Source organism: Kryptolebias marmoratus, linkage group LG16, assembly GCF_001649575.2.
Source record: "Kryptolebias marmoratus isolate JLee-2015 linkage group LG16, ASM164957v2, whole genome shotgun sequence".
Taxonomy (NCBI): domain Eukaryota; kingdom Metazoa; phylum Chordata; class Actinopteri; order Cyprinodontiformes; family Rivulidae; genus Kryptolebias; species Kryptolebias marmoratus.
The window spans coordinates 1,834,500-1,845,856 of NC_051445.1; the positions used below are offsets into that span (position 1 = coordinate 1,834,500).

Consider the following 11,357-nt stretch of genomic DNA (forward strand, 5'->3'; position numbering starts at 1 on the left):
TTCCTTCAAAGAATGAGAGGTCTTTAGTTGTGTTAATATAATTTATCAGTAATTTATTTTTATAAATTAGCAAAACACTACAAACCCTGTTTTTAAACAGCTGGTGATCATTGTGTGTAAACTAACTAATTTTCTGTTGTTTGAAGAGAGTGAAACCAAACAGAAAGAGATTTAACAAACTTTTTACTGATTTACTGATTTAACCTGGTATTAATTATGCTGGTATTGACTGAACGCTTGTGTATTAAAGAATTATAACTATTTAAATAAACTTCAAAGTGATGGTTGTGCACCATGTGAGGTTTTTCATGTGCTGACAGGTAAATATAATATTATGTAAGTGAAAGACCTGCTGAATCCTGATTAATTTCTCGCCTTTGAGCCAGAATAATGACATCACTGATGTTTCTTCAACGCCCTGACACCACCAAGCCAAGAGGATTGTTGAAAAAGCTCGAGGCGCAGTCTGGTTTGACATTTAAAAGTGCTGACTTGCCTCATCTGGAGGGGATTCGGACAGCAATTTCAAAATGTCTCCAAACTTGGACAGGAGGTCCTTTGATTTGTGAAACACAAGAACACTAGAGATCCGTCACCATCGGCCGAGAGGCTCTCTGGAATATAGGAATTCATGAGCGATTAAAAGCGTATCTCCTGTGCGCTCATCACTTGTGGACTTTGCTGGTATTTCAACTCAACACTTTTTAAAAGCTGCCTGAAATGCATCTCTGCTGCACTCATTGGAGAATGAATGGGCTTTCTCCTCTGACAGATCATGTAGTGCACAGGGCTAGATGAATTTCACGCATGCAGTACAGTAATAGCCTAACAGATGATGGTTCTTGGCACAGCCTGAGTTGTGGAGGGGTGTAAGACAGTCCCTTATGTCACATGGGAGAAAGAGAAGGATAGAGAAGAGGGGAGAGGAGTGCTGCAGTGCATTTGGTGGTGTGCTGTCTCTTTAACTACGGTCATGCTTGACAGGAGCTGCTGGATCAAACTACTGTAAAATCGACAAGGCCAGGGATGGCTCTGTGGCTGGCTGCTCGCTTCCAGAGTGTTCATCTGCACTCGTGGACACGTCCATCACAGAGGAGGGAACGAGAAGACAGCGTGGAGGTGGAAAAGCATGTGTGGGTGGTTCAGCATGAGGAGGGTCGACCACAATGGAGGAGAGAAAGAGGTGTGAGTTTAAACCGAGGGAGGAAAGAGATTTAGCCAAGATAGGAAGGCCCATCTCTGCTGCTGCCTGCCTCCCACTAACTGCCTGTTCATGTGAGTCGGTACTTGGCATGACTGCAAATGGCTCGCCTGGTACATTAGCTGAACACACTCTTCAGTGTGGGCTCAAATACATCTGCAACACTGTGGAGACCCCCACCACCAACCTCTTCTCCCCCCCAATGTAAATCCGTATCGCATCGCAAATCAGTGTCAAACTATATCAGCCCTCTTTACCACATATTTTATCCCTGAATGTTGAGTCACTGTGCAGCAATAAATATCACACAGAGTTACATAATCGCCTCGAGTAACCATGGAGCTTCTAATGTATAGGAAGAATGGCTGTCTGGAGAGAGCGTAAGTTGTCATATTTTTATTTAATGTCTTTCTAATTTACTGCAAAAAGGCGGAGATTATTTTTAAAATGTATCGCCTTAAACGTATTTATTTTATCAAGCATAGACACAAAGGTACAACCGTCCGGTCACTTTTCTGTTCTGGGTCTCGGGACAGCTGGTGTCCGTCTCCAGAAGTCACTGACCAGGACCCCACAGAGACAAATGAGACAAACAACCATTCACGCCCCCGCTCGCACCTAGGGAAAATTTAGAGTTTTAGAGAACCAAACTATCCAGCGGCATGTTTGTCCCCTTTAAATTAAACATGTACTAATACTCATAAAAGTGTTCTGATACTACAGCACCAGTACACTTTTTCGCCTCTCAGCTCAGTGAGGTGGAAGAGGAGGAGGAGTGTCAGTCATGTGGAGGAGGGTTTTTTTTGCTTGTTTGTTTGGTTTTTATGAGGTGTCTGTCCTGATCCACACTCCTTATCAGTTGGTGGCAGTAATACACCATAAAGTTGTTTGCTGACCCCCAATAAACACCCGACGAGGAAGAAGCAGGTATTTCAAAGCGAACGACTGAGCAGAATGTATTTTTAAAAAAGAAAATGTCCATTGCCTTATTGTTCTCTTAATATTGTTTATATTTCAACTTTTAACGATGTCGTTGGGAAGAATTAGTGCCTCTGTTGTGCTGAAAATGACCGTGGTGACGACCATTAAATGTGATAGATGTTTTCTGGTGGGAGGTGTCACCGGAAGGAATTATTTTGATTTCCATTATTTTTAATGAAAAAATGTGTTCAAAATATGAACTGAATCACTTCACAACAACAGGATTGTTTCAATGAGCTGTGAGGGTCCCAACAAATGTGAATTATTACTGCAGAGGGTTAAGCAGCAGCAGATGTTCCCAACTGGAATAAAATTAAATGTTGATTTGCTCTAAAAGTAACACATCGCTGTGATCACAGAGGTAAAACAAAAAGTTCTCCCTGGTAGGTTCTGAAGGTGCGGCACTGTGCTCGCAATTTCCTGGCAATGACTCCCCGAGTGGGCTCACTCACACGTACACACACGCACACGCTGTGGCAGAGAGTCTCACCAACATTATGCAACCAACTTCTATAGCTGCACTCGCACAGGAGAGCGTTTCGGCCATTATCTGCTCTGCTCCGAGGGAATACGGAGGAAAAGAGACGGATGCAGCAGTTAAATTTGATCTCTCAGATGTTGACTCCGGGGTCACGGTCCAGTTCGAGATCCGGCCGGTTCGTTTTTTTAGGCTGAGATTAGATTTTGGAGGCATACATGGCTGGGGGCCTGGATCCACACACTCATCATTGCTCAGTTTCACCCTGTACAGTCACATGCAGCACACCTCCACTCTCTCCTGAACCCACACACACACACACACACTCAGCCCTACAGTTACAACAGGTACTCACACAAACCACGACACCCTCAGTCCTTCAGAGCCGCTCCAAACTTTGTGCTGTCCGCCACCTCTCATCCTGGTCTGACTCCAGCCATCACACTTTGTCCCTTTATACCCCAAAATGTACCACACACACACACACACACACTGCAAATTGAACGTTTCAACTGATGTGAGGCAGCTCACTGCAGCACGCCTGCTCACATATAGCATTAGTCACAGTTGCAGAGCAGCGATACCGAGGGAATGTGGCTTTACCGTACACTGAAGCGCCTTTCACCCACTCACGCTCAAGTGTGAGGGAATGAAAGACCAGCAAGACAAGTAGCCCCTCATTCTGGTCATCTACATATTTCAGTGGGCCAAACTTTTACACACACAGGGCAGGATACAGTCTGTACAGAGTGTACTGACTGAGTTACACTCAGATTTCTTTTCTTTCTCCTGCATATTACAGCAAATAAAAACTAAACCAACGATTCTCACAGTCATCTGGACCAAACGACAGGTCCGTCCGGCCCACATTGATACGATGCCATGAAGCGTGGTATGAGAGAGGCAGAGAGTGAGTGCACGGGTCGAGCCTGTGTCCGTGCAGCTACCGTCTCACTCGGCTGCGACTGCCGGAGACCGGTTGGAGACTCAACATTGTGAGAAAATTTCCCACTGAATTCTGAGTGTGATCAGTGAGCCGTGCGGCCGCACAAAACGCAGCCTTTTTCTGAGGATCCTTTACGTGTGCACGGCTTTGAGCCCATCGTAGCCACCTCAGCCAGTGTGGGAATTACACAGAGACGATTGGGAGGAGGGTCCATTTTTATCTCAAGGCAGTTTCATTCAACGCAAACTTTAAATTTGGGAAGAAATGTTAGTATTTTACTAACTGTGACATCATGGTACCATCTCTACTGTAGATCCAGATTACGATAAATGACATTCTGTCTACCAAAGACAAGTAGAGCTCCACAATGTTCCAGACCTCATCATCGTGGCAAAGATGGAGATCTTAGCTACAATTAGCAGGTTTGTGTCTCGCCATCATTAAAAGGCAGAAAACACAGAATTTCATAACACAATACAGATTTTGTCAGCTGTTCTTTTGACAATCGACCCACCCGTTTCCAACATTCTGTCCAACTGATAAAACAGGAAAATAAAGATTTTATAAAGAATTTGGAAAGATAAAAGTTAAGACCCTGACTTTGTGAAGGATCGGTTGTTCCAGACCTTTGACCTCATCCAGAATAATCCAGATTTGAACGTGAACTTTGAGAACCTCTGCACTAAACCGCAGCTCATGGGGAGACATCAAACAAGTGTTATCTCTCCTCCAGAACTCGCAGAGTGGATTTCATGGCAGTAGCAGCATTTACTGCACTTGCAGGAGTAGATGAGGACAGCAGCGCACACGCAGACCTGAATATTACGATACTATCAAATTGCGGCACGCACAGCTCCACACGGACAGGCGCTGCGCCGGATCTCCGTGTACCTGTGCACGCCTTGGTGGGCATCTGTCTGGGCTGATGCACCTGTCGGATATATGGTGCTTTTCCAGACGACAGGCAGGGAGGAGAGGGGCAGAGAGAGGCAGAGAGGGGATGGAGGGGAACGGCGGCGGAGGAGGAGGACAGAGAAGACAGATGCAGTGAAAAAATAAAAAAATACTGGGATGGAACAGCTACTCCGTCTTACCTTGAAAGGGAACATAGGACATGTTCCAACAGCATCGGACGTGCAGCTCTGCGTCTCTCGGTGCTCAGAAGTAAATTACAAATAAATCTGGAGAAAAATAAATACAAAAAAATAAAAAAATAAATGAAAAGCACGCGGTTTATTCTGCTATTTACAGACGCAGGAGGAGGAGGAGGAGAGGCCAATATTCCGCCGTTATAAAAACTGGCATCATAATCCACGACCGCTTCTAAAAGCGCCCGGCGCGAGGTGCGTAAAATACAGGATGCAGGGATGTGTGTGCGCGTGCGTGCGTGCGTATAAGTGTGTGTGTTTGTTTGCACGCTGCTGCTGAGGTGTGAGGGTGAAGCACGAGCGTGTGTGTGTGTGAGAGAGAGAGGGAGAGAGAGAGAGAGAGCGTGCGCGCGAAAAAACAGGGGGGTGGAAGATTGCGCGCGTGCCTGGCTGTGTGTGGGCGCGCGCACGTTTGCCAATATCTCCAACCGATCTTCGGTTTGTGCGTTTTAACATTTCTGAGCTCGCCTCCTGGAATAGATCTGCTGTTATATTAGTGTTGGAGTGTAATTTCACTGCTTCAGGACCAACTGTGTGTGCGTGCGCGTGGGTGTGCGCGCGCAGCCTCCGGTATAATTCACTTAGCCTACCGTGAGTGAAGAAAAAGGCATTATGGGCAACATTAAACGGACGTTTAAACGCTGTTTTCAGAATAAAACCTGAGAATAAAGGTTATTTTCAAACACAGGCTGAATAAATAAATGTTAGATAAACGCTGAACCGGAATAGCTGCATGATAATGGGAGTACACTGCATGTTTAGCCTTACATAATCAGATTACAACAAGTGTGTAGGCTAATAAAACAAGTCCAAATTTCATTTTCAAACAAAGTGGTCTTAAATCACACAAATATGGCAACAAAAATGTTTCCTAACCTGAAATATTTGCAGTTTCACTGAATAAATTGCCTTTTTTGTGGTAGTTTAGTGAATTTTAAATGTGTAGACTTATTTATAATGACAGGGCTCAGTTACAAATTAAAAATGATAGCTGACCAGAAATATCTAACCTGCAAATAGTATTTATTTTACCAGACGTGTTTTAAAAAGTTATAAGGTAAAAAGAAAAATCTAAAAAAAGTCCAAAATGCAGTGCTTGGCCTGAGGAACAGAAGTGTAGTTTGTTTCAGATTTCACCTTAAATTAAATTAATTGCCAAAATTTCGCAGGGTTTTCTTGTAAAAGTTTAACTTCCTGTTACTGTAAATAATTTCTTACCCACCTGTTGAAAACAACACCAGAACCATTTCTGTTGGCTCGAAAGTTACATCAGCTCATACTTATGTCTACATTTGAAAATTTTGTGTCTTCTTTATCATAGAAATAAAAATAAATAAGTCTGAAGTTACACAAGAGCTGCTAAAACGGTGAGAAACTGTGGAGCCAAAATGTCCCCGGTGGCTAGCGTGTGCTGCTTTTTCATCGCGTGGGGAAAAGTAGAAATAACAAATTAAGCTAGCGTTGTTCTTAAAAATCACTTTGGTTGAAGTAGATTCGGAAATGTTAACTTGTTGGAGCACTGAGGTTATTACGTCCTGTCCTCCAGAAAGTAAAAAAATGTTTATAAATACAGCTAGCTTAAATAATAAACTTCTTTATGTTTGGTTTTAGTTTGCTCCAACTGTCAGAGGTAAGCTAATAGCACCGAACTCAACACAAAATGATCTTAATATTTAAATTTTAAACAAATTTACCTGTAGGTATGTCTGAAAGGTTTGCCGTCTTAGACAGTTCCTCCTTCTGTTTGTTTCAACAAACAAAAGCAGCTCGAACAACTTATCACTTCAGCTGTGTCCGTCTGTAACACCGTAGTTTCCGAGGGGCACGTGAAGGCAGCACCGAGCAGCGCCTGCATTTCCTGAAAATGTTGAAGTTTTGTCTCCATCTTGTGGTCAAAACACGCAATTGCAGTTTTTTAAGGAAGAATTCAATCTTATAAACATGCTGACATATTTATCACTAATATGTTTGTTTTAGCCTCTTAAAGACAATAAAATATCCACGAGAATAGAGTACAAAAGAAATTTTATGTCTGTCTTTATGTTTGCTGAATTTCTTCAAATGAAAATGAACTTCAAAGGTTGTGATAATAGATTTTTATGACAACATAATTTTGCCTCAGTAATCAGAATAACAGCTTCAATATCATTAAGGGTTTCTGTTGAATCTTTAATTTTACTCACCTGCATGAAAATTTGCTAATTTTTCCAGGTACACTTGTGAAATTTGAGAGAAGCACAAGTGTTCTGATAGTGACAATGACTGTTAAATTCTTCTGACTTAAACACAGAAACCTTTTCAGTTTTTTGGAATAAAGTCATTTTCAAAATGTTCAATCAATACAGCTGCAAAGCTACAAAGTTCAGTGGAAAATTTGATATAAAAATTAAAGAAAAAGTGGCAAAGTTTTTACAATAAAGGATTTGCATGTTAGAAACAAAACAAGTCATAAAACTTGTGAGTTTTAATTATTTGGCCCATCCAGTCGTCTTGAAAACTGGCGCTAAGACAAGATGAACATCTGTCTTTTGTTCTGGCAGCCGCCGTAAATTCTCTGCCACACAAAAAACAGCTAAACCGTCCTTCAGGACAGTTTTGGCAGTGATGCGATTCATCACTCCCATCTGAGTCATTTACAAGGATTTTCGCAGATTTGTTTAATTTTCAAAAATAAGATCAGCAGAATAAGAAAATGCAGCTTTCATCTGTGTATTTTTATCAAATTTAAGAGCTGAAGGTTCACAAACGTTCAGAGGTGACCAGAGTTTATGACACTGACCTGAACAACAGGTCCCTTACTCCCTCATAATTAGGAGTGGGAAAGTTTTTTTTCTGATTTTTTTTTAATTTGATCATCTAACAGTGCATTAGGTTACTTCTGAGAGGTTAAACCTTGACTTTAAAATAAATTTTACCTAATTTTCATTGTGACTGTGTGTCATATCTACATATTTTTAAAGAATTTAACACAATAAGAGTAAAAACGACCCCGACCCAACTTTTTGAAAATGTTTTGCTTCCATCGCAGAGATTTTACAGCAACGTTTACTGCCTTTAAGACCACGTTTTCCAGAGACATCCATGCATTTGTACATTATGAAGAGGAAAGAGGGAACGCTTCATGAGGTTGATCAGATGAAACGTTAAAAAAAACATGAATTTTCACCTTCTGGAACAGAAATCAAGTCATAATAAAGGTAATAATCACTGAGTTTTATTTTTATTTTTTTTCCGTTTTTCACACAGTCCCAATGTTTTGCTGATTTGGGATTGTACTAACAAATGCACACACACACGCACACACACTCACATTCCTTTTTAAAGATATCTATAATAATAATAATAATAATAATACAGGAAAATAACAGACATTTCTGGGGTAAATTTTAAATGAAAACTGCAAAATTTTCTAGACACGGTGAGAGTTCTGCTCTAATAATGTCTAACTGTTTTTCTTAACGTGGCCCAAACTTTAACAAACCACCAGGAGGCTGAAATAATTTCCATCATTAATGTAAAACCATAAATGCAAAGGCATATTCCAAAGTTAACAGTACAAATATCAGGGGAGCACTAGCAAAGAGGAACATTTAGTCACGAGTAGTGAGGTTATAATGTAGAACTGAGGTGATATGAAATCAACCTGGATCTGCAACATGAAGAGAAGTTTTGTTTTGTTGGGTTTTTTTACACACTGCCACGTATTAAATACACAACAGTCCCGCGGCAACTGGAAAACAGTCGTCTCGTCTCCTGTTTTCTCTCTTTGCATCAGTACAAACTCACATTGTCCCACTCCACCAGGTACTGCACCTTCCCATCTGCTGTGACTCGTCTCGCCAAGATCCTCACCGCCTCCCCGCCTCCCCAGCTCCTGGCCACAGTCCCATCGCCCCCTCCCACCCCCATCGCCACTCCTGCTCCGACGCCTCCCCCTCCGCCCACGCCGGCCTGACAGGGGGGCACGTCGCGCAGGATGAGGGGCTCCAGCTGCTTCTGGCCCAGCTGGTGCTGGTGGTTGTGTTGGTGGCTGTGGTGGTGCTGGTGGAGGTGGTGGTGGTGATGATGGTTGTCGCCGGAGTTACAGGGGTACTGGAAGCATGTTGGTGGTAACCTGCAGGTGTCCTCCACGCTGGGGAGAGAAGAGTCACAAACAGGAAACGGCTTTTAAAGATGTCGACCAGAGGTGTCAAACTCCAGGCCTCGAAGGCCACTGTCCTGCAGGTTTTAGGTTTTTCTGCTCCAACACACCTGATTCAAACGGTTTAATCACCTCCTCACCAAATCATCAAGTTCTCCAGGAGCACGGCAACAAGTCATCCATTTAAAGCAGGTGTTTTAAAGCAAGAACACGTCTAAAGCATGCAGGAGAGATGACGTAGACGATTTCAGATTCTCATCAAGATTAGACTGACATTTACTATTTCTTTGTTTTATTTAATCAATTTACCAAACATTAAGTCAATATGTGAAAACAGTTTGTAGTCTGGAAGCATATAGTTCTTATTGAATGACCTAAAACTGGATGATGACCCCCCCACCACAACATAAAAACAAAACAGCCAGAACGTGGATGGTCTTTGCAGGTTCTTGGAGAGGCGTTCAGGTGTCTCAAGAATATTTGGTTCTTCTTTACACCTGAAAACCCAGCGTAGTGGGGTTCCTGGACGGAGTAAAGTCGAGTATCCATGATGTCAGGCTGGTGAGTACCGGTGTAGCTTGGTTGTAGAGAATTTAAAGCAGGACTGGCCTCACTGTGATTATCACAAGGTCATAGAAACAGCCTCACGCAGAGACGATGCGTGCTCAGTGGGAGCCGCAGTCTCAGAAAAGATGGAGAGCGCCTCCAGAACATGGAAAAACCTATTTGTCAGCGTGGCGTCTCACTGGGCTGCAACTTGTTGGTAAACTGCATTCCTGGGTGGGGTGGGGGTCTCCTGAACCCTCGTCTCTTCACGGGGTTCTCCACTTCCTCGTACGAGATGCAGAGGCTTGCAGTCCCGTTGCAGCAGTTTTTGAACATGATTAAAAAATTTGTGACACGTTTTCTCAACGTGGCGCCTCCAACGAATCTGAAACCCACCTGATCTGAGCTGCAGGCGTCTCAACACAGCTTATTTTAACACACGAACAGAGTTCTCTGACAGAAAACATCTAAAGTAAATCTCCACATCTAAAAGCCATGCATATGATGAATAATAATTAAAAAATTGGTCTTAATCTGCCTATTATCAGCGTAATCCAGTAGATTAAATCATAAACATGGGGGCAGCTGCCAAGGTGGGAATAAAAGGGGGAAGGGGTGGGTTATAAAGCAATGTGCATGACCAAGAATACAGTTTTTACAAGCTGTACCGCAAAAAAACTGCGATTTTCATAAACCGGCAGCTCACTTGGTCACAAACACTCAGACTTCAGTGAAACTACAACAAAACTTTCCTCCTGTTTTGAGTCTCCAACCGTCACAGACCAGTGAGATACCACCTTAACATCATCATGACTTCTGTCACACTAAAGGAGGTTGTGGAAAGAAGAATGGGGTCATCATTCAGCGATCAGTGTAGGCTGGACTCCCGTAACTCCTAACTACGTTTAGCTCAACTGGCAGACTTTAAATGCTACAAAGAAAAGACAAAACATGACTCTAGTTTTGGTCATTTAAACTGGTTATCATGGAGCTCTGTTATGGATTTAAAGTTAGTTTTATATACTGTAGAATTAAAGCAGTTAAACTGCCTAAACAGTTCTCACTGTAAGTAACATTACAATATATAACACAGTTCTTCGTCTCTGAATTTGCTTTAAGCAGCTAAATTCTGACAGGTAAGTGTTTAATCCTTTTATGTAATTCAATTTCAAAGAAACTCTTCATAAATATAAACCAAAAAGTGTTAACTGAAGTCATAATTCAACTCGTGTCTAAAGTTTGCTTGCAATCAACTTAACAGGAACTTGATAAGTGGAGAAAACCTGTCGTAGTGATGAAGACTCCTGGAGAGCGCAGCGTTTCCGTTGTAAGAGTGGTACAGGGCGTACATTCGTTTGGGAGGAGAGCTGAAGGCGAGGCACAAGAAAACAGCAACGTTTACAGCTTTAATCTACAACAGAATTATAGTTTTTACTCCAAAAACTTTCAAAAAGGCTGCAATTTAAATGGTTTGCTTTACAAAATATAAAAACAATGCTGCTTGTGGTTTGTTGGGCTTAAATCCAACAGACCTTCAGCTGCTGTGCTCATGCACCTGCACAGAGCCTTTACCTCACGTTAAGCTCCTCCTCCGACTTCCTGGAGTTGTAAAGGTTGGCCCCTCCCATGTAGCCATGGCAACATGGCAGCAGTTCAACAGGGTTGGCAGCCACTGGAGGTGGACAGACCTGGGCACAGAGGGGGGGGGGGACAGAGATCAGCTGGTGTCTGGATACCAGCATCATCCCAGGAGCCTCTCAAACACCTATACCTCCGTGCTCGCTCACGCATTACGTTAATTTGGCTCATAAACAATTCTGCTTTGAGTTGAATTTTAAAAAGCAAACAAACCAAAAATCAATGGAAAGATTACGAAACAGAGGATTTACAGTGCAGTATTTTTTTTTTTTTTTTTT

At 42.4% G+C, this 11,357-nt stretch overlaps 2 protein-coding genes across 12 annotated transcripts in view; both read right to left on the minus strand.

Annotated features, from left to right (window-relative positions):
* syngap1b (synaptic Ras GTPase activating protein 1b) overlaps positions 1 to 6,553 on the minus strand; it is a 147,151-nt gene extending 140,598 nt beyond the window's left edge. For 5 of the 10 annotated variants that reach the window (XM_037980230.1, XM_037980226.1, XM_037980225.1 and 2 more), the window contains exon 1: positions 4,701 to 5,023. In XM_037980230.1, coding sequence (XP_037836158.1) covers positions 4,701 to 4,715 — 15 coding nt within the window. In that variant the 5' untranslated portion in view covers positions 4,716 to 5,023. Of the gene's footprint in view, positions 1 to 4,700; positions 5,026 to 6,448 lie in introns of those variants that run through there. The other 5 variants (XM_037980231.1, XM_037980223.1, XM_017433305.3 and 2 more) reach the window with 4 other exon arrangements.
* A 1,434-nt stretch (positions 6,554 to 7,987) lies between these two features.
* The window catches only part of phf1 (PHD finger protein 1), a 22,311-nt gene continuing 18,941 nt past the window's right edge, over positions 7,988 to 11,357 (minus strand). For both annotated transcript variants that reach the window (XM_037980081.1, XM_017433288.3), the window contains exons 13-15: positions 11,014 to 11,129; positions 10,725 to 10,808; positions 7,988 to 8,886 (exon numbers count right to left, since the gene is read on the minus strand). In XM_037980081.1, the coding sequence (XP_037836009.1) occupies positions 8,526 to 8,886; positions 10,725 to 10,808; positions 11,014 to 11,129 (561 nt within the window). In that variant the 3' untranslated portion in view covers positions 7,988 to 8,525. The remainder of the gene's footprint in view (positions 8,887 to 10,724; positions 10,809 to 11,013; positions 11,130 to 11,357) is intronic.